Source organism: Lactuca sativa, chromosome 5 (genome assembly GCF_002870075.4).
Source record: "Lactuca sativa cultivar Salinas chromosome 5, Lsat_Salinas_v11, whole genome shotgun sequence".
NCBI classification, from domain to species: domain Eukaryota; kingdom Viridiplantae; phylum Streptophyta; class Magnoliopsida; order Asterales; family Asteraceae; genus Lactuca; species Lactuca sativa.
This window is the reverse complement of record NC_056627.2, coordinates 252231000-252257785: the sequence shown is the minus strand read 5'-3', so window position 1 is coordinate 252257785 and position 26786 is coordinate 252231000. Positions and strand designations below refer to the sequence as shown.

General features: G+C 40.1%; 2 protein-coding genes across 2 annotated transcripts; both read left to right on the top strand.

Moving 5' to 3' along the window:
- Nucleotides 1-18036: 18036 nt before the first annotated feature.
- On the top strand, nt 18037-19807 carry LOC111899561 (binding partner of ACD11 1). The gene is made up of 5 exons (XM_023895402.3): nt 18037-18087; nt 18646-18749; nt 18843-18918; nt 19006-19101; nt 19192-19807. The coding sequence occupies exons 1-5, from the start codon at nt 18037-18039 to the stop codon at nt 19717-19719; spliced, it is 855 nt and encodes a 284-aa protein (XP_023751170.3). The 3' UTR covers nt 19720-19807.
- A 256-nt stretch (nt 19808-20063) lies between these two features.
- LOC111899578 (triosephosphate isomerase, cytosolic) lies at nt 20064-21634 on the top strand. The gene is made up of 4 exons (XM_052763655.1): nt 20064-20076; nt 20953-21076; nt 21203-21287; nt 21419-21634. Exons 1-4 carry the CDS (start codon nt 20064-20066, stop codon nt 21617-21619), a joined length of 423 nt encoding a protein of 140 aa, XP_052619615.1. The 3' UTR covers nt 21620-21634.
- Nucleotides 21635-26786: the final 5152 nt, after the last annotated feature.

Here is a 26786-nt window from a genome sequence, read left to right as displayed (position 1 = left end):
CCTGAATACCATCACATGTAATGAGGCTCGGATAATCCTTCGAGTAAAAGTCTCGTCCCTACAACGGTTGGACTCAAACAAGAGCTGCGCAGCAGGGCCAAATCCAGCACTCTGAGATTATTCAACCCTGCTCACATGTGATGTGACGTATTCACCTAATGGCTAAATCCCACCACTCGGAGTCCCACAAAGCACAAAGCAAGCAGCATTCGGATAAAGGAGACATACTCAGGCAAAACTATTCTCATAACGAGAAACTACACTAGCATACAATGCTAAGCTCGTGCTACCAGGCATAACCTAAACAGGCTATCCTACTGCTGTCTACTCAATACTAGCATGCAATTCTCATAAAGCTGAACACATAAAGCAGGCACATAAGGCATCATCCTAGATCCTTAGTCCTATTCTAGCATGCTGTTCTACTGAAGCTGGAACTGAAACTGAAACTGAAACCGATACTGATAATCATAATATAACTTGTATGGGTAAATTGGGAGTACTTACTTGAGCTCGGCTGATTGCATGCACCACACCCTTTTCTCTTTTCAAAACTCTTTTTGCTTTTTCTAAAAATTGTTCTCTTTTCTCAAAATTCTTTTGTAACTACGATTTTTCTTTTGAAAACTATATACCACTTCCTTAGTTTGAGTTCAAACACACTCAGGAGTGCGCCCGAATCCCTCAAACCAAGGCTCTGATACCAACTTGTAACATCCCAAAAATTACGACTAAAAATTTCTTTTAAAACCTTACTAAAACTAGATTTATAAAAACGTATCATAAGTTAAACATAACTTTCGAGTATTAAATTCAAAACATAATATCATTATCAGAGTCAAACATTCCCAGGCTAACTGACTATGGTGTGTGCTCTGCAATCTTCCCGAGCTCCTCTTTGAAAACCGAGTACCTGAAACCAAAACTGAAAACCGTAAGCACGAAGCTTAGTGAGCTCCCCCAAACTACCACATACCATACAAAAACACATAACATATATACTGCCAGGCTATTCTGGGGTGCCTGACTACCCGGTACGGCCATTCTGGGGTGCCGACCTACCCACACGGCCATTCTGGGGTGCCGTCTTACCCGTGTCAAGCCATTCTGGGGTGCTGACCTACCCATGTCAAGCCATTCTGGGGTGCTGACCTACCCATGTCAAGCCATTCTGGGGTGCTGACCTACCCATGTCAAGCCATTCTGGGGTGCTGACTACCCATCGGTCCTAACAACCGATCCTCGGGGACTATTTCACCCCCTACTGCTACTATCACATATACATATCAATACATATTATCAGACATATCTGGGGTGTCCGATCTACCCTTCGGTCCTAACGACCGAACTTGGGGACTATTCCCCTCCTACTACCACTATCACATATAACATATCATGCCAGCATATAAACATATCATCACATAGTGTCTGACCTACCCTTCGGTCCTAACAACCGAACTCTACTACTATCACATATACATATCATGCCAGCATATAACATATCGGGTAGTAGCAAACCTAGATGATATCACAAAGACAATCATCTAACATACAACTCCTACTGGTGGGCCGGCATTGTGGCCGTAGACCCACCGCTACTGGAAGGTAACTCACCTGAAACTGCTGAGCCCTGCTGATAAACCTCTGGCTGCTACTCGACAATCCCCTGAACCGCTGCTCCTCTAGCTCTCCGAGCTTCCAAGGCTCTGAAATGCTTCCCAAACTTCAGATCCAAAGCCACTCCCTGATGCTTCAAGGATTCCCACTCCTTCTTCTTCCTTAAACCCTCTCAAAATGGCTAGAAGCTTGAATGAACACAATGGGGGCTTAAGGTGCGGCGTTCTGGGTGCAAGAGGCTGTAAAGGAGCCCTAGGAAGAAGATTAAGATGCTTATATAGGCTCCAAGCCCCGGATTTAGGGTTTTCCTCGCACAGACCAGACTCGCCGAGTCCACTTGGCCGACTCGTCGAGTTGGTCACTTTCTTATCGACCCGGATCCCGCTCCGACTCGCCGAGTCCTTCCTTTGACTCGTCGAGTCCCTCTTAAATTTAGGGTTTCCTTCACTTTCTTGGCTTTCAAAATCCTGGGTGTTACAGAATGGTTTCGTTTCAGTATGGTGATGAGCACTCGTGGAGGAGGATCTGGTCCTGGTTCAAGTTCAAGCTCTATTGCTAAGCCGATTGATGAGAGGATTTGCGCATTCATTTCTCTGATATCACTAAAGGTATTTTGGATGTGACTCTTGTGATGTTTGGTACCATAAAGGAGGGGATCACGGAGCTGTTGGATGAGTAGCTTGGGGCTTTCCATGCTGAGATTGTGGTGGGTCAGATGGGGGCTCGAATTATCTCCTTTTGGGAGTTTAAGGCTTGTAGAGCCCCAGAGTTCTTCGGGAAGAAGGACCATATTGCTTGTATGTGGTGGATTGCTGACATGGAGAATGCTCAACATACTTGTTTTTTCCCTGAGGGATCAAATGTGGGATTTGCATTTTTCCATTTGACGGATGAAGCTAACGACTGGTGGGTGAAGGTCGGTCCTCCTTGGGAGCAAAGGTCGTGGCGGTCATGACTTAGGAAGATTTCATGTCGAGGTTCAGGGTTGAGTTTGCAGGGACTATTGAGGTGCAATGGTTGACAATGGAGTTTCCACCTCCGCTAGACAACAGAGACTATGGTAGAGATCACCGCCTAGTTCAGGGAGAGGGTTTTGTTGGTTTCGCAGTACGGTGCAGATGTGGAGATGAAGAAGATGAGTTACCATGAAATGTTGCGAGATGATACTCGGGAGTTTGTGAGCCTGTTGAGCTGCAAGACTTTGGATGATATGATTGCTAGAGCTTGAGAACACGAGATTAAGCTACAACTTTGGACGGAGAGTGGGTTGGAGCAGGTTCAGACAGCAGTGGGCCAGGAAAAGAGGCCCAAGACTCAGGATTCGTGATTGAGAGGCTATCAAGGTCGGGCCGTTATGCCAAGTGTTGGAGGACTCACGGTGGGATCTATCGTGAGGAAGGGAGGGGATGCTTTAGTTATGGCCAATGATATTGCCATATTTATACACATTTTAGGCAATATTTTAATACATTTCAATTAATGTTTTTGGTTATTTGCAAAGATAAGCGGTACTTATAAGATTGAATTGTATTTTGTAGCCAAAAGGAGTAATCTTGAAAAATAAGGACCAAAAGCGACAAGAAGAGGAACTTTGGAGGATTGAAGAATTAAAAGAAGAAAATCCCAGTGAAACGCTCAACTCATGATGTGGACTTCACTTACACGACGTGGAGTAGGTGATTCTAGAAGATAAGTGCACGAGAAGTCAGAGTCCTTGCCTGATAAGGATTCACCCTAAATCATGACGTGAAGTTATAATTCATGACGTGAAGTGCAAAATTTCAAAAACTATATAAATTCATGGTAATTACGATTTGGGGAGTTCTTCTGGAGATTGAAGGGTTTAGAAGTCGAATTCTAAAGGAAACTAAATCATAGAATTTGAGTGTTAACATCCATGGAACTATAAGTGATTGAAGATCATAAATTTTACTTTAAGTTGGTACAATCAATTTTGTTTTTATACATTGAATTTGCGTGTCTGATTTTAGCTATGAGTAGCTGAATCTAGCTGCTTCTGTTTAGCTAGATGAAGCTTCAACTCATGGATTGGTTTATTAATTATGAATCTTACTAGTTGATTAAAAGCTTATGTTTGATTTTTAATACCTAGCATGCTAGTATTTGATACTTAAATTGCTTGAAATCTTGTTTTGTGTAGCTTAGTGACTATTAAATTATATGAACTTGACATCGGGTAATTTAGTGACCATTAGATTACAAGAGCTAGGATCGAACCAATCTTAGATAAGTAATTTAAGTTATTAAAGTTGGCTATGCTGGATAACATATATTGTGACTATAATCGTGTTTGTTTAATCAATCTTACATAGTTGCATTCTTAATACATAATTGATTATATGTTAAATTATGTGTGACCATGCATAGTGCTACATGAATTGGTTAAGCATTAGTATATTTAGAATTAAAGTACTAATTGATGGGTTTTAGCCATAAGAACTTTCCTATGTGCGCATGCAAAACCCTATTGCTTGGATCTAGGCTTTCTAATAAACATGCTTTGAATCCAAGTCTTCTAATGACTAATTAGGTTAAATAACAACATTGAAACAGATCTAGAATCATACCTTTGAGTTCCTTGTTGATCTTGAGGTCTTGGAGCTTTTAGAGTCACAAATGTCACTCCTCTAATGGCTTACAAACACCAATAGCAAGAAGAATGATTTAGGAGAGAGGAGAGGGGAGGAATTCGGCCAGGGTTCTCTTACTTTATGAGAGGTATGCAATTCCCTATGCCATGGGGTCTATTTATACTTGTAGACTCCTTAAGGGTTACAACCTAAACCCTAATTGGATAATCTTCTCTTAAGGCTATCCAAATCCATTCCATAGATAAGCCTTTGGACGATTTTAGCTATCCTATATCTCATAGAATTCGTCCAAAGCATATCCCAATGGATTTACAGTCTAAAGTTTAACTATCAAACAATTGACAGTTTATACCCCTTTATTTAATTAATCTCTTTAAGTCACCAAATTAATTCTAATTAATTCTATGACTTATATTAATCAAATAACAAATATATTATTCATTATATTATTCTCATAATATATTAATAATATTTACTCTCTCTTAATAAATCATTCTATCAAGTTGCTATGGTGAAGGCAACTCAAAAGGACCATGCACAACCGGGTCAAATACTTGTCTAATATAGTTGCAGCCTTAGACACTATTCCAACAGTCTCCCACTTGGATAAGTCTAGTAACTATATGCACAAGTACAATTCGGTTTGCAATCGTAGCTCTCAAAGATGCTGTCAACTCTGATCTAATCAATCTTGTCCTTTAGATAAGGGAACGTACAGTCCTCTGTTAGATATCATGCTGACAATCCTATGGAATGGTTAGTCAAGTATTTAGGTTTCTCGATCTCTGATTTATTTGACATAGAACTTAATCGAACACATCAATTTAGTTCTGACCGGGCCCGACACATAAGTCAAATCAAATCATCGAGCGGCCGATATATCGCTTTTACCTTAAAAGTTACAAATAAACTTCGACTTATATGCATTTACTTATTCATTAACCAACTATACACAACAATACGTTTTATAACACCAAGTTACTGATGCGTTTTCGTATTATCAATGTACAATCAATTAACAAATAATAAATCATATATCTAGGTTTTAAGACTATATGATATTATCGTCTTGCGACCACCTTTTATCGTATTCCATAAGGTGATTCCAGCAAGCGCGGGTTTATTCCAATGCTCAAAACTAGTTCATAAGATAGTAACATTACTCATAAATAAAACTCCTTTATTTAATCATCAAATGTCAATTACATTTATCTATTACACGTTTCTAATACTATCTAATCTATGCTAATATCATCCTTCAGCCCAATACTCCTAGCATGCTGCAAGTGCTTAACCCTACTCAGTCCCTTCGTAAGCGGATCTGCTGGGTTATCTTCTGATGATATCCTCTTCACTACGAGTTGTCCTTCTTCTACACGATGTCTAATGAAGTGATACTTTCTGTCGATATGTCTTGATCTACCATGATCCCTCGGTTCCTTGGTCAAGGCAACCGCACCTTCGTTATCACAGAAAATCTCCATTGGATCCTTTATGGCAGGTACAACTCCAAGATCACCGATGAAGTTCTTTAGCCATATTGCCTCCTTCGACGCTTCGCTCGCTGCAATGTACTCTGATTCGCACGTTGAATCAGCTACGGTTTCCTGCTTGGAACTCTTCCATGTCACTGCTCCTCCATTTAGAGTAAAGACCCAGCCCGACTGCGAACGGTAGTTGTCCCTGTCGGTCTGAAAGCTGGCTTCACTATACCCTCTCACCTTCAAGTCATCACTCCCTCCGAGGACTAAGAACCATTCCTTCGTCCTCCAAAGGTACTTAAGGATGTTTTTCACCGCAATCCAATGTGCTTTGCCAGGATTCCCTTGATATCTGCTAACCATGCTCAAAGCGAAGGCTACATCAGGGCGAGTACAAGTCATAGCGTACATGATTGAGCCAACTGCGGATTGAATCTCGCTATCCATTGCCTCTTTCCACTTTGCAGACTCCGGGCCTGCCATGGCTTCCTTATAGCTATTAGGTTCATCAAGGTTTACTAGTGTACCATCACTAATATACATGTCCCCTTCGGTAGTAATATGAAAGCCATAAAACTGGGGATGAACTCTAACTCTATCGGAACGTCTAAGAGGTAAGGATTCGTCAATCGGTTCAACCGGAGTTTCCTCCTCGGGTTGAATGCCAGCTGTAGAGGTTCCTTCATCTATCGACTCTTGAATCTCTTCAAGTTCGATTTGCCTCCCACTGTCTCCTTGGCTCATGAGTTCTCGCTCTCGGAAAACTCCTCTCCTCGCAACGAAGACAACATTGTCCTTCGGTCTATAGAAGAGATATCCAAAGGATGTCTGTGGGTATCTGATGAAAATACATCGCTCACTTCGAGGTTCAAGCTTGTCGTGAGTATCTTGTCTTACGAAAGCCTCGCAACCCCAAACCTTGATATGTGCCAACGAGGGAGCTTTCCCTGTCCACATCTCATGAGGTGTTTTGGCAACCTTCTTAGTAGGGACTCGGTTAAGGACATGGGCGGCAGTCTCTAAGGCATACCCCCAAAAAGAGATAGGTAGTGAAGCACGAATCATCATAGAGCAAACCATATCCAATAAGGTTCGATTACGCCTTTCTGCCACACCATTCAACTGCGGTGTCATAGGAGGCGTCAATTGTGAAACTATTCCACACTCCTTTAGATAATCGTGGAATTCAAGACTTAGGTACTCTCCTCCTCGATCGGATCGAAGCATCTTGATTTTCCTGCCCAATTGATTCTCCACTTCATTCTTGAACTCTTTGAACTTTTCAAAGGTGTCTGACTTTTGCTTGATTAAGTAGATATACCCATATCTACTATAGTCATCGGTAAAAGTCACATAGAAGCGGTTCCCATCCTTCGTGGTTGATCTAAACGGTCCACATACATCGGTATGTATTAGGTCCAATAGACCCTCGCCCCTTTCACATGTACTCGTGAAGGGTGACTTAGTCATCTTTCCAAGCAAACAAGACTCGCATGTGTCATCTTCCCTAAGGTCGAATCACTCCAACACTCCATCCTTTTGGAGTTGCGCTATGCGTTTCTTGTTGACATGTCCAAGACGACAATGCCACAAGGATGCTTTATCCATACTAGTGGAAGAATCAATATTCAAAACATCATTTCCTAAGTTATCAACAATCATAACAGTTTCATATATTCCATTACATGGTATAACTTCAAAGTAAAAGACACCATTTAGATAAGCCAAAATAGAACCATTCTCATTATTAAAAGAAAATCTAAATCCTTGTCTATATAAACCATGAAATGAAATGATGTTTCTAGCCATTTCTGGCGAATAGCAACAATTGTTCAAATCTAAAACCAAACTATTCCTAAGCACTAAAGAATACACTCCAATCTTGGTCACAGGCGACGATCTTCTGTTCCCCATGATTAGATTGATCCTTCCTTGCTCCACATCCCTACTTCTTCTTAGTCCCTGCACATTAGAACAAATGTGATAACCACAACCGGTATCAAGAACCCAAGAAATAGCATGATTAGAATCGTTAGATTTGATTGTGTATATACCTGCGAAAGATGGCTTGATCTTTCCTTCTTTGATCGCTTGCAGGTAATCCGGGCAGCTTCTCTTCCAATGTCCTATCTTGTGGCAGTGGTGGCACTCTGCCTCCTTTGGGTTAGAGCAGGGCTTAGCGGGATCAACTTTGGTCCCACTAGAAGAGGCACCATCTCGGGCTTTCACCTTGCGATAGTTCTTCGATGAAGCTTTCCTCTTCTTTCCCTTCCCTTGACCAATAGCCAAGACAGGAGCAGCGGACGGATTGGGAGTAGGTGCAACAGACTTGTCCTTGAAGTTGCTCTCACCGACCCTTAAGAGACCTTGGAGTTTGCTTAGGGTGACCTCTTCTTTGTTCATGTGGTAGGTCATCCTAAATTGGTTGTACATCGGAGGCAAAGAGTGAAGCACCATGTCGATTGCCAAGTCCTCACCGAAGTCAACATTTAACTTGCGAAGGACTTTAAACAGTCCAATAAACCTTGGACTCAACTTTCCCCTTTTACCAAATCTTATAAGTCCCTTCCACGACGATACTTTAAGCAAAACCGAATCTCCAACCTCAAAAGTCATCAGTCTTCGCTTCTTGTCAGCATAGCTCTTTTGACGATCTTGAGCTGCTAACATTCTTTCCCTAATTATTTTCAACTTTTCAGCAGTTTGATGAACCATCTCCGGTCCCATAAACTGCTTTTCCCCAGCCTCAATCCAACAATACGGCGTACGACACTTCTGTCCATACAAAGCTTGATAAGGTGCCATCTTAATGCTCGAGTGAAAACTATTATTATAGGAAAATTCTACCAACGGTAAATGTTCATCCCAATTACCTAGGAATTCCAAGGTACATGCTCTCAGCATATCTTCAAGTGTTTGTATTGTTCTTTCACTCTGACCATCAGTCTGCGGATGGTAAGCTGTGCTTAAACATAACTTGGTACCCATTTCCTCTTGTAGACTTTTCCAAAACCTTGAGGTGAAATGGCTATCACGATCCAATACAATGGTTAACGGAACACCGTGAAGCCTCACAATTTCCTTCACGTAAGAATTCGCAAGCTTTTCCATAGACCATTTCTCCTTGGCTGCTATGAAATGCGCACTCTTAGTGAATCGATCAACGACCACCCAAATCATGTCGTGACCATTCTTTGTTCTGGGCAGTTTAGTGACAAAATCCATAGCAATGTCTTCCCACTTACCCATAGGCACAGACAATGGTTCTAAACTCCCGTACGGTTTCTGATGTTGTGTCTTGACTCTCGCACAAGTCACACACTCGGCCACATACTTTGCAACATCAAGCTTCATCGTCGGCCACCAGTAGTAGGGTTTCAGGTCCCTATACATTTTAGTGCTACCTGGATGAATTGAGTACATGGTTTTGTGAGCTTCTTCCATCAGAAGATCCCTAATTCCTCCTGACTTAGGTACCCGAATACGATCTTGGAATACCTTCAGTCCATGACCGTTAGTACCAAACACCAACTTTTTACCCAAACGTTCCTCCTTTCGGTCATTTTTCTCAGAAGCTTCCTCTTGAGCTTTCTTTATACTTTCCACAATGGTCGAGACAACTTCAATTCTCAACACTCTTGGCCTTTTCCTTTCAAGATTGACCTTCCGACTGAGAGCATCAGCAACAACATTAGCTTTACCGGGGTGGTAAAGTATCTCGCAGTCGTAGTCTTTAAGTAATTCTAGCCAGCGTCGTTGCCTCATATTCAATTCTTTCTGATTAAAGAGATATTGGAGACTCTTATGATCAGTAAAAAGTTTGCACTTCGTGCCATAGAGGTAATGCCTCCATATTTTCAGAGCAAAAACTACCGCTGCCAACTCCAAATCATGAGTCGGGTAATTCTTTTCATGCTATTTCACTTGTCGAGACGCATATGCTATCACCTTTTCTCCTTGGGTCAAAACACAACCCAATCCAACACCAGACGCATCGCTATAAACAGTGAAGTCTTCAACTCCATCGGGTAGAGAAAGTATCGGTGCCTCGCATAGCTTCTTCTTTAACTTCTCGAATGCTTCTTTATGCTTATCACTCCAAACATAAGTAGGTCCTTTGTGGGTCAAAGCTGTTAATGGAGTAGCAATCGAAGAAAAGCCTTGGATAAACTTGCGGTAATATCCGGCTAATCCCAAAAAGCTTCGAATCTCCGTGGGACTTTTCGGTTGTTCCCATTTCATCACAGCTTCAATCTTCGCTGGATCAACCATTATCCCTTCTTGGTTGACCACATGACCCAAGAATTGGACTTCACGAATCCAAAAATCACATTTGGAGAACTTTGCATAAAGCTTCTCCTTCTTCAAAACTTCTAACACTTCTCGCAAGTGTCTGCCATGCTCCTCCTGGCTTTTCGAGTAGATCAGAATGTCGTCTATGAACACTATCACGGATTTATCAAGGAAAGGATTACAAACCCTATTCATCAAATCCATGAACGCTGCCGGTGCATTGGTTAGTCCAAACGACATAACCAAGAACTCGTAGTGTCCATATCTAGTTCTGAATGCGGTCTTCTCGATATCTTGCTCTCTTACTTTTAGCTGATGATATCCTGACCTAAGATCGATATTCGAGAAATAGCTCGAACCTTGCAATTGATCAAACAGGTCATCAATCCTCGGAAACGGATATCTATTCTTTATTGTTGCCTTGTTCAGCTCTCTGTAATCGATGCACATTCTCATACTTCCATCTTTCTTCTTCACAAATAGCACCGGAGCTCCCCAGGGCGATGAACTAGGTCTAATGAAACCTTTGTCCAACAACTCCTGAAGTTGCATCATCAGCTCCTTCATCTCCGTCGGTGCTAATCGATAAGGTGCTTTTGCTATTGGCGTGGTTCCTGGCAACAAGTCTATTCTGAACTCCACTTGTCTATCAGGTGGTAATCCAGGAAGATCTTCGGGAAATACTTCCGGATAATCACACACCACTGGAATGCTCTGCATCACCTTCTTTTCTTTCTTAGCATCAATCACAAATGCTAAATATGATGTACATCCCTTGGTCAAACACTTTCTGGCTTTCATTAGAGAAATGATCCCAGAATTCACTCGCCGTTTGTCCCCATACACCATAAACGAATCTTTTCCAGGCGGGTTTACTTTAACTATCTTTTTCTTACATAAAAGTTCGGCATCATTATCGCTAAGCCAATCCATTCCCAAGACGATGTCGAAACCATTTAGTTCGATAGGCAATAACGCCTCGTGAAACTTATTCCCATTAAGGTAGATTAAGATGTTTTTCATGCGATAGCTAACAGGTACAAACTTGCCACTAGCAACTTCGACTAATAAGGCATTATCTAGTCTAACAACAGGCAAAGCTAGCTTTCTACCAAATTCATGTGATATAAAGGAGTAGTTGGCTCCAGAATCAAATAAAATTTAGGCAGGCAATTCGTTAACGAGAAAGGTACCTGAAGCGACATCAGCTTCATCTTTAGCAGCTTCCAGTGTCATCTGGAATGCTCTCGCCTTTGGCTTTGGTGGAATGTTGGGCTTTGCTGCCTCCTTCTTCTTCGGACAGTCCTTCAAAATGTGCCCGTCTTCATTACACCCAAAACACATCCTTTTGTTGTTCGGACATTCATTGGCAAAATGTCCTACCTTTCCACACTTGTAGCAGGTCACATCCTCGCTACATTTCCCAATGTGCTTTTTCTTACACTTATCACACCACTTTGCTTCGCCTCCTTTTCCTCCAAACTTTTTCGAATCAGATTTCGAAAATTTTCCTTTCTTTCCGGAACCAGATGTTCCCTCAAACTTTCTTTTCTCACCGACATCAACCTTGTCGGTGGTTCTCCCTTTGATCATGTTTTCAACAGACTTGGCAGCCCAGATAGCTGCCTCTAGAGTAAGTGCCTGGCGTACTGGCACCTCGTACTCCCATGGAAGTCCCTTCGCATACCGATCCACCTTTGTCAGCTCGTCTGGAACGATACGCAAGGCAAACTCCATCTTATCGGTGAAGTTATTGGTGTATTCATCAACTGACATGCTGCCTTTAGTCAATGTCAGGAACTTGTTCTCCAACTCCAACAAATTTTGAGCCGAGCAGAACTTGCGCTGAAACTGCACCAAGAACTCTGCCCATGACAATTGCAGTGGCTCATTAGGGCTCAAAGTCTTCCCTAGAGTGTTCCACCAACGAACGGCTCCACCTTGGAACTGACGCACTGCATAGATAGTTTGCAACTTACCTCTGCAGCCACACGTCATGAAGGCTAGCTCTATTTCGGAGATCCAATCCATAACCCCAATCGGATCCTCCTTTCCGTTGAAGGTCGATGGTTTGCAAGTCAAAAAGTCCTTGTACTTGCATCCCATTCCATCATTCCTTCCATCACGGTTATCTTGCCTAACTATTGGTGGGTTGGCTGGACCAACAGACCCACTGAAGTTTCCACCTTCCGAGTGCCCTTCATTCAGTTCAGGCTCTTCCACACGAATCGACAGTTCTTCACGATTCTGTTGAAGTAACCGTCTAGTTTCATCCATCTGACGATCCAACATCGTCTGAATCATCAATTACACACCAGCCATGGTTATTGGCTCAGGCGCTGCTGCTACGACAGGTATTGGCTCAATCACTGGTGGTTGATTCCTGTTTTCGTCAGCATTTCCAACTCCACTTCTTGTTCTCACCATTTTGATCTACACACCGAATAAGGTGAAATTAGATCCTCAATCATGATAGATAATCAAATCATCCTTATCACTCTGAAACGTTTACATGCTAGTTCTAATATCGTAGACGTACGCTTAGAATCCTACACACATAAGGTTTCTAGATCCGGTCGGCAACAGACCATAGATCCGAACAAATAATATCATATATGGCAACATATAACATTTAGCACATAAAGCATTTTAGGCAACTTTCCTAAAATAAGCAAGTGCTTGTGTCTAAATCACAACAGACACACATCTCAAAATTTCACTTAGCATTCTAAGTTTAAGTCTAGAAATCCTACAAATTCCTAGTTCGCTTAAACTAATGCTCTGATACCAACTGTGACATCCCCAAAATCTCGGCCAGAAAAGACCGATTTTCATTTATGCTTTTAAATATTTTCAGAGTAAATCCTTTTGATTTGAAAGAGTTGCCGAATTTGTTCCCAAAAACAAAGCATGATAAAACAATGTTTACCAAAGAATTTCATAAAAGAAATGTATTTTCATTATAATCAAAACTCGGGGTGTCATGTTCCGATACAGACCAATAAGCATAAACGAATACATTACAAGTCATATAACAAATATAAACATATGCAGACTTGTAAACAAAACAACTTGATGGTTCATCCATCTCATGCCCTTCCGCCACTTCCTGTAATACAATTTAAAACTGAGTGGGTCAGGCTTGGGAGCCTGATGAGCATATAGGGTTTTCAACCCACAATAAATATCATATTTAATTTTCACCAACCAACAATAACCCAATTACCCATTCCCGTTATTCTCACTTTAATGTCCCTAAAACAACTAACATAAGGGACCTAGTCTAAGAATATTTCATCGGGGCGACAACACATGCTTCGGGGGTACCTCAGCAATATAAGTCAAATAAGGCAACCATGAGGGGGATGGAGTACAGCGAATGAACACCCAAGTTCATTAACACCTACAGGTGGCGAACCTGTTAATGTTTCCACAAGACTATGTAGAAAAGTATGTGGTCGTCATCTAAACTCCGCTAGATGACTAAATCAAACAACAACGAGGCCTCTCATCTGTTTATTACACACCAACTATCTACCCATGTTCTACCCAACATAATAGTAGATAAAAATATACATTTGTATACATAGTTTAAAAATCTGTATAGCATGCTTTAATCAACACATATATCACATAACAGATGAGGCACACACACACATAACACATATCTCATAGAGAAATAATCAGATCTATACGGTAGAAGAGAGTGAATACACATTCACACATAACACAACCAAATATATTCACATAGCACGTATTTTACATAAAATACTTCATATTATTGTATTTGGAAGAAAATAACTACACACTCACTTGATCAGAAGATGATCCGATAGCACTACGGCTTATGGAAGTAGTAATCCTCCGCAAATCTGGAAGATCTTCACAAAAATCGAACTTTTCGCGGGCAGAGCTTCGGCTCGGGAACCACACTTCTCGGGATCTTCGGGATCTCGGGACTTGCCTCGGGGCTAGAGTATGATACTGGTACTTCGGGATAGCTTCGGGGGTTTTTGCGCAAAGCTTCGACACGAAAATGAGAGGAAATTGGCAAAAGAACCCGGAACCCTCGCATCCTATTTATAGGAGGCTGGAAGCCTCAATTACGCGGGGCGTACAGTAGTACGCATCGCATACTGCTTCAAGTTCGTAAGCGCATGCGTCATCCGAAGCCACTTGCTACGATGTCGACACCCTCGGAGTACGCGGCGCGTACCTCGGATCAGATCGATGACTCGCTTCGGATAATGCTTCCGAATTTTGATTTAAATATAAATACAAAATGATTAATAAACTTCGGAAATTGATAACTTCTTCATACGAACTCCGTTTTCGACGTTCTTTATATCCACGGAAAGGTTAGACCACGCTCTACGACTTTCATTTAGACTCCGTCGGCTAATTTTGACTTTATTTTTATTAATTATTTTTAATAGGCCGGGACAGAAACTTTCGTTATAAATTCATAACTTCTTCGTTTGACGTCCGTTCTCGCCTAACTTTTTATCGCTTCGATACCAACAATGAGATCTTCGATTCTCATTTAGATTGCTTCGGCTAAAAACCGCTCGATCTCAAATCGAGTATTTTAGGCTGCATACCGCTAAGCCGGAACTTCGATAAATCATAACTTCCTCATACGAAGTCAGATTTGGGCATTCTATATATATTCGGAAACCTCGTTTCAACTACTACAACATAGATCAAAGATATTAAGTTTATTTTACACTTAAATTTTGACGCTTTTTTTTATTCTTAATTAATCAGACCACATAATTAAGCAATTAAGCACAAAACACATAATACTCAAATAATACAATCTTATTATTTCAAAACGGGTTACAAAGGTTAACCTAGACCATTACATTGCTAAAAGTGACAAGCCCGGAAACACAGGCGTTACAATCTTGGTGATAGGTGAAGCTTTCCTATTCCCCATGTTTAAGTTTATCTTCCCATGCTCCACATTCTCACTTCTTCTGAGTCCCTACAAATCAGAACATATGTGAATACCACAACCAGTATCAAGGACCCAAGAATTAGAATGAGGTGAGTTATTTGACAATATAGTGTAAATACCTGCATGGTTGGGTTTTACTTTCCCATCCTTAACATCTTGCAGGTACTTTGGGCAGTTCCGCTTCCAATGCGCCTTTTCATGGAAATAGACGCATTTAGCCCCTTTAGGGTTAGAAGAAGGAGTGACAGAACCTCTTTTGGTTCAACTTGAAGAGGAGCCATCAAGGGACTTTCCCTTGGTACCCTTCGAAGGGCTCTTCCTCTTCTTCCCTTTGCCTTGCCCGATAGCCAGAACAGAGGCGACGATAGGAGTATGAGTAGTAACAACCGATTTACTTTTAAGACCACTTTCCACGGTCTTCAAAAGTCCTTGAAGTTTGTTGAGTGTAACTTCCTCTTTGTTCATGTGATATGTCATCCGAAATTGATCATAACACGAAGGTAAGGAGTGCAAAATGATGTCAATCGCCAACTCCTCGAGGAAATTCACATTTAATTTCAGCAAACGGTCCACATACCTTTGCATTTTCTACACGTGGCCCGTGATGGGTTCACCATCCTTCATTTGGGTTGTTATCATGGAGGAGATGATTTTATACCGCTCTTGCTGAGCACTCTGATGGTAGCGGTCCATCAAGTCCTGGTGCATCTCAAAAGTGTAATAGTTCTCATAGGACTTTTGGAGCTCGGATGTCATCGTGGCCAACATGATACATGCCACTTTGGTGGAATCTCTCTCATGAGTTCGGTATTCCGCGATCTCCTCAAGAGTAGCAGATGACTCATCAAGTTCCTTAAGCTCCTTGTCGAGGACATATTCCTTGTCCTCATACCGAGTCACCATCCTGATGTTCCTGATCCAATCCATAAAGTTGGATCCATCGAATATGATTCTCCCACAGAGGTTCATGAGAGAGAAGGAGCCGGTAGGGTTTTAGCCAAAAGCAACATTGTTGGAAGACATCTGAAAAGGAAAGACAAGTTTAGATTAGATATAAAGATAGTCCTTAATAAGACACCCAAATGTAATATTAAGGCTAGGACCTAACACAATATTTTATAACTTAGAAGAGGGATGCTAAAATCCAAGCTATAAAATATTTGAAGGTAGATGAATGACGATTCACCAATTTCCACCATGAAAAATGAAATATATTATTAGGTTTTAGTTGGTTTTGAAACTCCTAGACTCTTTGAGATTCATTGAACTTTTCAATGGCGTGTTTCAATCTCGAGTGTGCCCTTCAAGTATTGTGACTGGGATGTCGAAGATTACAGGACAAGCTGTGAATTAACCCTACAAATTACTTGGTAGTCTTAATGTTTAGCACCTAATCGATGTGCCGGTTAACCACACACGCTCCACCGATCTATGATAAACCTTAAGCCACCCTTTTCCTACCTTGTTAAGTCCAGGTTAGTGTGCCGGTTAACCACACACGCTGCACTAACGACTTAAGCAAAGTGCAAGTGTAATTTCATGGGTTAGCACCATATTCATAGTTTCCTAAAGTAACTAAGATTGGGAATTTATAAATAACATTTAGTTACTTTACAATCATCAATCTTTTAATGAGGATTAAAGTCATTGTCCTACCCGTTCGGCTAACGACCCTCCACCAGTCAAGGAAGCGGTGAGTGAGAGTGGACACCCATTAAGCTGCCATTTTATTAGCCGCAACCTTATACCCTCTTATAGACCGGCTTCGTGAATGAGTGCTACTAACGTTAAAACGAATTGTTCTTATACATATATATATATATATATATATATATATATATATATATATATATATATATATATATTAATTATTAACTTATAATATTATAAAGTATACGGGTTGAATTTTAACTTTTAAAATTATAGGGGTTGGAACTACAGTTTTTAAGGTTACTTTATATGTTCCATAACTTGAGGGCAAGTTTTGTAACATTCAAAACTTTTCATCTTTCATAACTTATGAGTTAATGGTTTATTAAAATGAAAGACTATTGATTTTATGTAACCTATGTGTTCATTTAATGGACTTTAAAAGGAAGACTTTTGGTAATCCATAACTTGAGGACATATTATGGATTCCAATAAAACACATCAAGATCAAGAATTAAACTAATATATAATTCCTATGATCTACGAAACTCATAAGCTCATGAACATTCATATCAACAATTTCTAGAATCACAAAAACACATATAAAAATTGAAATTTTGATAATAGCCATTGTAAATGGATTAACATACCCATTACACCATCTAAAACAAGTTTTATAAGACCCAAACAGTTTAGGGTAATGTTTCAAGTCCATTTCCAGCAGCAAAACTTGAAAATCTACATTCTCGGCCTCCTACTCGTCGAGTGCAAGAACCTACTCGACGAGTAGGATGAAATAACACATGGACTCATCGATTCCCCCCATGGACTCGGCGAGTGAACTTAGCAGAATGTAGAAATCTTGAGTTTTTTAAACAATTTGCATCAAGTATCAAGAAAACAAGCCTACACTACAAGAAAAATAGCCTTTTACGACGCGCAAACCACGACACTCATTGATTTATGTTACGCAATGGAGAGTGATGTTAAAAAGGTGTCATCTCTTCAAAAAATTTAAGGATAGAAGACACGCATTATTGCGCGCCCTTAAATTAGTGTCTAAAAAAAACACGGAGGGCACCTATAATAAATTGCGCGTCGTCTAAGGATGTCGCTTTATAATTTTTAATGGAACGCGCGTTCCATCCTTTAACAGTAGGGGGAAATGAAATTCTGAAAAAATTAAAAATCCCGCCTTCCTTTTTTTTCTCCTTTCCCTCTTGCCCAAATTATGGACGCTCCTTCCTTCCCCCTCCTGCTGCCTACTTCTTCCCTCACTTCTACCTACTGGAACCACCATATCTCCCACTCGATGTTGAAATTGTTAGAAAAAGCCCTAATTATACTCTCAAGTCTAAATACAGAAAAAATAGAAGATGTTGAAGAAGTAGCAGTAGAGGAAGTGGAGGATGAACAGTCGAAAATGGAAGGAATGGCATCAATAGCGTTGTTACTAGATGGCAGCCATACAGAGGTCAACATTCTTTTCTCCACAAATTTCTGCCCTTGGGTCATCTTTATTTCCCTAATAGCGTGCCCTAAGAGTTATAACTATTACTATGGTTTTCAGCCATTCGATGCTTCGTCTCTCCCCCATTCTCCTACACTCCTCCATCTTCTCCGAAGGTTCGCCTTCATGATTCTCTCACCCCACATTCAAGCGATTCTCTCCAAAAAATACTAGGTAAAACTTAATTTCATGATCTTGTGAACAAGAAAGTCAAGTCGTCGCCGTCTTCTTCTTCTTCTATACCATAGATATCGTTCATAGTCTCTCTCCTAAAACTGATGCCACATGGCTTTAGTTTCATATGGAACCAAACATACTGATGCTATTTGAATGCTCATGTATCATTGATTCATTGCTCTGTTGATCTTCATTTTCTATTTAGATCAGTGGAAAAGCTTCTATACATGCCTATGCATAAAACAACTATGTCAATTTGAGTATGTTGCATCAGCCATGTAAACAGTTCTATTCTTTATTTTATTTTTGCATCATGTCGATTTGAGTCTATTCTTATCTTGATAGGTAAGAACTGTGAAGGTTATCAATGTTTCCTTAAGTGCTTCCGAGCAAGACATCAAGGAATTCTTTTCGTTTTCTGGTGATATTGAATATATTGAGATGAAAAGGTTATTTCCCATTTTCTTAGGGTTTTTAAACATAGGTTTTTCTTTTTCTATAAATTATTCTAAAGAAAATCCATGTCATAAACACCATCTCAGTGAGAATGAGCGAGCTCAAAATGCATTCGTCACTTTCAAGGAGCCTCAAGGTGCAGAGACTGCAGTTCTACTCTCGGTATATACAAATCTTGATTATCTTGTACACAATTCTTCACAATTTATAAGAGTACACTCTTCCACCTTTTGGTTTTGATGATTTCAGGGAGCAACTATAGTTGACCAATCTGTTACCACTGTTCTTGCACCAAAGTACACTCTCCCTCCTTTTACAACTACACTTTCAGATCAACAAAACACCGTATGTTCTTTTTGTTATTTTATCATCAAGAATGTGTGTAAATGCTTTGTTATATTATCTGATATTGATATAATGTGGTTCATAATTTAGGCAACAGGGGGGCAAGGTGTGGGAGGTGCTGAATCTGCTGTTCAAAAAGCAGAAGATGTCGTGAGCAGTATGTTGGCAAAAGGTTTCATACTGGGAAAAGATGCAGTAAACAAAGCCAAATTGTTTGATGAGAAAGTCCAGTTTACATCAACAGTTGCAGCAAAAGCAGCTACAATAGACCAGAAGATTGGTCTAACTGAGAAAATCAACCTGGGGACAACATTAGTGAATGAGAAAGTGAAAGAGATGGATCAGAAGTTTCAGGTGTCTGAAAAGACAAAAACGGCCTTTGCGACTGCAGAGCAGACTGTAAGTGTTGTGGGATCTGCCCTTATGAAGAACCGGTATGTGCTGACTGGGACCGCCTGGGTCGCCGGAGCTTTCAGCAGGGTGACGAAAGCCGCCGGAGAAGTGGGACAGAAGACCATGGAGAAGGTGGCGGTGGAAGAACAGGCGGCTGGAACGGGAACCACCAGGACTACTCATCAAGAACCACCGCCTACTTCTACACACCCTGCTACTAGTTGAACAAGAGCACCACATGATCAGGTCTTGTTGCTTCAGTCAAGTGTTAGGCTGTAGATTATGCAGGATTTATGGATTTTATTATTATGAATTTTCTGTTTTTTTCATGGTTTTATTGGTTTAGGAGTTGATATATGACCTTTCATTTGTGATGTGAAGGCAAAGATTCAGAAGAAAGAGGGGATTCCATGGCATCAACAGATTTTAATCATTGATGGAAAGATCCTCGAGGATGGTAAGACTTTAGCAGATCATCACATCCGAATTGGATCTAGATTGGAGTTGGTTGTGAGTTTGGGAGGACCATAAAGTTGTTGTGTACAATCACCCTATCATGTCCCAAGCCGATGTCTCCTACAGGTATCTACATCGATCATGATTCGAATCTTATTCGATCACTTCTCATTTCAATTGTTCTACACAAATACCTGTGTCGATTGACTTGATTTTCATTTGATCACACATAATTGACTGATCTTTGTGTGTCCGTATTAGTTTACACCAGAGTTTCTTAGGTTTTGTTCATTCATTTCTGTATTTGATTTGGCCAAGTTTATTTTAGGTAAAATCGTGTTCTTCAAAAGTGTATTCTTGTCATTTTGTTATTCTCTTCCGGCTTTTACTAATCTGGAACACACAACTAGGATGATTCAAAATCAATCAGTAACTTCAAATTACTTTCATTTATATTACACACTATTAACTTAAGCTCTGTATTTTCCTAAATTCCTATTTATTGACTGAAAATTTAGTTGATTGTCAGTTGTTGAATCATATATGCAAGTTTTTGTTAAGACTTTGACAGGGAAGACAATAAAGTTGGAGGTGGAGAGCTCAAAGAACATTGATACTGTGAAGTCAAAGATTCAGGACATAGAGGGGATTCCACTGCATCAGCAAATGTCTTCTGCCTATTCTTTCCTCTAAATGGTGTACCACCATACAACATCTCATATAATAAAATACATGAAATAAAAAAAAAGAATATAATAAAAAATTAGTTAAAGTATTGAAATGGGTAAAAGAAGGTAATTCAAATAAATGGTGTATATTTTAAAGAAAAATTTTAATTCATGAAAATTAATAAGCTTACCCACTGCCCACCAATCAATAGCACTGGAGTGGCCAGCTCCTGTTATGACTTCCTGAAATATCATCATAATTTCAAAGGGTAAAATAAAGAGACCATAAATAAGTGAAATTACGTAAATGCCCTTTGAGTACTTTTCATACCAGAGGTGGTGGTGAGCCCTCCTTTTGTGTTTCTTACCTCTGCTAAAAGTGAATTGAGGCCTGAAATCCAAGTTGCAGCTCAAAATTGTTGGGTTAAGAAGGGTGGTGCATTCACCGGTGAGGTTAGGTATGTTTCAAAGTGTCATTTATCAAATTACCATCCTTTTTTTTTCTAAAACTTTTCAATTTCCTATGTCTGATTTCTTCTTCTTGATTCTTACTAAATACTGAAGTTGGTTTTCTATATTTACAGTGCTGAGATGCTTGCCAATTTGGGTGTCCCTTGGGTCATCCTAGGTCACTCTGAAAGGAGAGCCCTATTGAATGAAACTAATGAGGTACCCTTTTCCTTGTGTAGATTTTACTCAGCCTATTAAAATCAATTCACACTTTTCCTTGTGAACAACTTAATCAGTGTTGTATGCAAGTTACTGAAAAAGTTTTTTTTTCTTTTTCTTGTTTCATTCAGTTTGTTGGAGACAAGGTTGCATACGCACTATCTCAAGGTTTGAAGGTTATTGCTTGTGTTGGGGAGACTCTTGAGCAACGAGAAGCTGGAACCACCATGGAAGTTGTTGCTGCACAAACCAAAGCAATTGCTGGTAATTATTTTAAAACTAAACTTGCTTCTACTGTATGTCAAAAATCAAAAATCTTGTTTTATCTTTGATATAATAAGTAACTTGCACACAAAAGTTATGATTTTGGTGTTTAATGCAAGAAATCACAATATGCCTTTTCTATGTGATTCTGATTTTGGTAATTTTTTGTTGCAAGAGGAAAAGAGGAAAAGAAAGCTCAAGCCGAAAGAGATAAGATGCTGCAAATGCAAGTGTTGCATTCTTCATTTCAATTGTTAGTATGAAACACAGAGTAGATGGGCCAATGTAAACTTCTTATCCATATAACATCTGTTTGGAGCATTAGTCTTAAAGAATTATGAAAGGCAAGATACAACTTTACTTAGTTGGAATTTGATGTAGAGAGTAGATTAGATGCAAATTTAGATATTGTAAAAAATAGAATTGTATGACATTAAATTTTATGCAATGGATTGTATTTTTTGTATATGATATTTTATTTCTATTATGAGACATTAAATGCAAATTTAATTTAAAAATTAATAAATATATAAATATTTTTTTAGAACATTTAAAATTATGATACGCAAAAATGTGTGTCATCTTCATTTATGACATGGCCTTTCTTGACAGGGGCTTCCTTGATACGCATTGCGTGTCATAAACACGCGCGTCGTAAGGTTATGACACGAAAATGCGTGTCGTCTTCCTTTATGACAGGGCCTTCCTTAATACGCATTGCGTGTCATAACCGCGCGTCGTAAATGCGCGTCGTCTATAGACGACGCGCAAAAGCGCGTCGTCTCTCTTTATGACAGGGCCTTCCTTGACACGCATTTGCGCGTCGTCTGAGCGTTTTACGACGCGCAATGAGCGTCGTAAAAGGCCTTTTTTCTAGTAGTGCTAGGCTCTGATACCACTGATGAGTTTTGAGCATTCTAACACTCCTATGGTGTACATGCAACCCTAGAAACCTTGGATCTATGTTTTCTCTAAGATACATGCAAATAATAACTTTCCAAGGTTTACATCTTAACTAGCATTTTATGGGGTACTTGAATCATAAAACACTAGTAGACTTACATACCTTTTAGTAGTGGTTGATTGCTTAGAGTTTGAGAGCCTAGCACAAATACTGTGGATGCCTTAAATGGAAGTCACAAATCACCACAAACTTTGGAAACTTGAGAGAATGGTAGCACACTTCTTGAAATCGGCCACACCTTAGTTCTCACACACACTAGTGCCATTTCAAGTGCCAAGGACCCCTTTATATAGTGTGGTGGATTATGGTTACATTCATGTAAACCCTAATACTCATGACCTTTCATTTCCATGAGATCCATGGGTTAAAGATCCATGGAATATCCATGGACTTTCCATGTAAGCCTAGCCCATTCTAAATAAGCAATAGCCCACACTATATAAATATAGGAGTCCATATTTAATTAGTCACCTTTTGATCACCAAATTAATTCTAAATTAATTCTAGATCAATACTAATTAAATAATATGATTTCATATTAAAATATTAGAATTTATAATATATTAATAAATCATAACTTATACTATTCTCAAAAGATTATCCATAAATTTTTCGGGTGAAGTGCAACCCAAATGGACCATGCCGGGTCGGGTCAAGTACATCTCAAATATAATTATGGACTTAAACACCTTATCCAACAGTACTCCGCCTGGACATCAACCCTAATCTTTAGGGTTTGGACTCTATATATTGAACCTTAAGTCCTATTTCCTCATCCCTTTTCCAACCCCCATCACTTGAAATGTTGTCCCTTGGAAAACCTAGCCCCATTGTCGCATTTTGAAGCTTGTTGGTGAAGCTTAGAAGCTATAAGCAAGCTTGGATCTGGATGTCTTGCATCATCCTCAATCTCTAGAAGTTATAAAGTTCATACCTTGGTGATTAGTGTAACACCCAGATTCCCAGGTATATTAATTATTCCTTTTATTTTTGGAGGTTGAGAGGGGACTCTGCGAGATGGTGCTTGGACTCGCCGAGTATGGTCCCAGATTCTTCTCCGGGTTCACAGCTGGACTCGACGAGTTCATGAGTGGACTCGACGAGTCCGCGCTGTTTAATGAAACCCTAATTTCCTGGGTTTGAGACCTATTTAAAGGCCCTTAGGGCCGTCATTTGCGGCTACCAAACCCTAGAGAGAAACCCTAAGAGACCTAGAGCGTTTGTGTGGAAGGAGAGGCCATTCTTGATCTTTTTGTTGGTGTATTTGCAAGAAAGAGGTGATCAAGGCAAGAGGAGGATGAAGGAGGTGCAATTTTGGTGACTTCAGAGTTCATAGACTTCATATTGATGTATTTATTCGGACCTTCTTCAGATTTGGTGTTGATTCTTAGAGTTAGGGTTTTCTAACCCCTTTTAGAGGATGGATATGTGGAGCAATTGGTCCCTTCTCGAGTTTATGCTTTGGATCTGGACCCAAAGAGGTCCAGAGACCTTAAACCTTAGAGCTTTATGAGTTATTTTGGGATCCATGAGCTTAGGATGTTATTTTTGGGGCTAAATCACCAAGTTAGATCATCTAGAGGTTATATGAGTGTCAAGGTTTGAACTTTACGTGATTATCATTCTTGGGAAGGTCAGATCTATGGATTAATGAAACAGATCTGACCTCAGGAGGTCTATGGAGTGTGCTCATGGCACGAACTCGCCGAGTCCAAAGATCAGACTCGACGAGTAGGATGAGGGTTTCCCGTAAATCACTCAGTGAGTTGACTTACCGAGTTGGGGAAATAACTCGGTGAGTCAGGGAGAGTTAGGGGACTGGAGTTCAAGGCGGAACTCGCCGAGTTGTTCTTGAGATTCGGCGAGTTGATTCGGGGAGGCCCCGCGATTCATGCCAGGTGTGACTCGTTGAGTTAGGGGAGGAACTCGACGTGCCAAGTGGGACTAAAAGAGTTATTAGACACGTGTAGACTCGCCGAGTCGCCCAAGTGTACTCGACGAGTCGGGTCAAAGTTTGACCGTTGACTTTTGTTGACTTTTAGGGTTTGGTAAACAATGTGGCCTTTGAGCTGATAGAGGGGTAAAGTGGTCTTTCACCCATAGGGGATTGAGTCTAGTCCCGAGAGTTGTATTTATGAGAATATTTACTTTACATGATTAGGCAGAGGCTAGATCATATCTCCACCGAGTTAGGGATATACCGAGACATCTGAGGTGAGTCTTCTCACTATACTTTACCTAGTGTGGTAACAAAGTTATGTGACAGAGTATTCTAGAGTTATATGTCAGTGTATTTGCTTGATATTATGTGTTGTGATTTATTGTGATATGTGATATGCATGATTCGGAGTTTACAGAGTTAGGACCAGTGGGTCCACAGAGTTAAGGGACCAAGAGGGTCCCATAGAGATATTCAACCAGAGGGTCAACAGAGTTACAACCTTGAGTGGCTGATATGTGTTTATGTGGTATTTTGGGTAACTCACTAAGCATTTATGCATACAATGTTATGTGTGGTGTTTCAGGTATCAGTGATGATCGCGGGAAGGCGTCGGCATGACTCGTACACATGCATACTGGAGTTCATATGTTTTGATCTTGGGATTTTGTATTGAGATAATGATGATACACTGTTTTAAAATGTGGATGGGAATGAAAATATATGGTTTTTAAAATGAGAAAAATTGTTTGAATTTTTACGGTGTTACAATTAGCTTGTTAGATCTTGTTTATATGATGATATTATTAAGTTTTCTCCCCAAATATGGCCTTATTGTGCATGCAATGCTATAGAGCAAATGGACTGTCCTTTTTGGATGTTTCTCTAGGATTAGAGTGATAAAAAAATGTGTTGTTGACCCTTAGTTCTTCCCCACGCATGAGTTTGGTTGTCTTAATGGCTTAAGATGTTGGGGTTTTTAGTGTTAAGCCCTTTAGGGCCATCCAAGACCATAAAGGTCGAAACTTTATGGTCAAGGACAACATTGAGGACTTGGATCTATATTTTGGATGAAAAAGCTTAAGTATTAAGCACTTAATGGGTTGAGAAGCATTCATTTGTGTACGTTGGGTGTACCAGATGGTACGACGCGCGTACATAGTTAGGTCCTTGTCTGTTTGATCGCGATCGAGTACACCCCACATATATATGTTTGACTACGCCCCGCGTACAGGGCTAGGTCGAATCGGTTGGGTTGAATCAATTGGTTTGTTGAGTTTGACCAATTTTGACCTAAGAATATTTTTGGGTAATTTGGTAGTAACTAACTTTGGGCAATGATTTGCATAATCGGTGATGATTACAGCCAGTATTCAGAGTCGAGACTTATTTTAGATTGTGTTTAGATTGAGAGGTGAGTTCTCTCTCTATGCCAATGGGTCCAAGGCACCAAGGTCAAACCATTTATTGTGTTTATGTATCCTAGGATGTAGGATTGATATGATAGTTATATGTGTGATTTTTTGTGTATACATTGACATATGGATGGATGGTTGAGGCCGTGCACCAACAAACCCGATATGGTTGGATTGAGACGAGAAGTAATATCCGGTATGATGAGGTTGAGGCCACATGCCAACAAACCTGGATTGTTGGGTTGAGGCTACATGCCAAGAAACCACGAATGGTTGGGTTGAGGTTTTACTGCTTTGTGATGTAAACCAACAAACCTGATATGGTTGGGTTTAGGTCAAGGACCAACAAGCCCTATATGCATGCTTGTATTATATCTGTAATTGTTTGCATTATGGGGTATTTTGGAAAGCTCATTAAGCATTGGCTTATTGTTTGGATTTCAATGTTACTGGTGCTTCTGATGAGCGAGGAAAGGAAAAGGCTTCATTGTACACATCATCCCGTAGTTTATGTTGAAAGATACTATGATTCGATGTTTTGACTTATTATGATTTGTAAACAATGTTTGGTAACTTTTGGGCTTTTAGATTTGTGTTTTAAGAATGAAAACTTTTACTCTAATTTTTGGGACGTTATTGTGTTAGAACCTCTCCGCCTGTTCTTATCAGATGAAGGCTTTGGGGTTCAAAGAATGACCCGAACGCCTGAATGGGTTTAACAAGATGGGGTTTCAGATCTTGTTGATTTTGGCTCGGTATTGTGGATAATTAGCAAGACCATGGGTTGGGCCCATGGATTTAGTGATTGTATGGCAAGACTAAAGATTGGCTTGCAGTATCCGTTAGGTTGAGTTTGATTGTTACGGTAATGGTTGTAAGACAGTGAGGGGATCACAACCTTCGTTCAAGTTGATTTA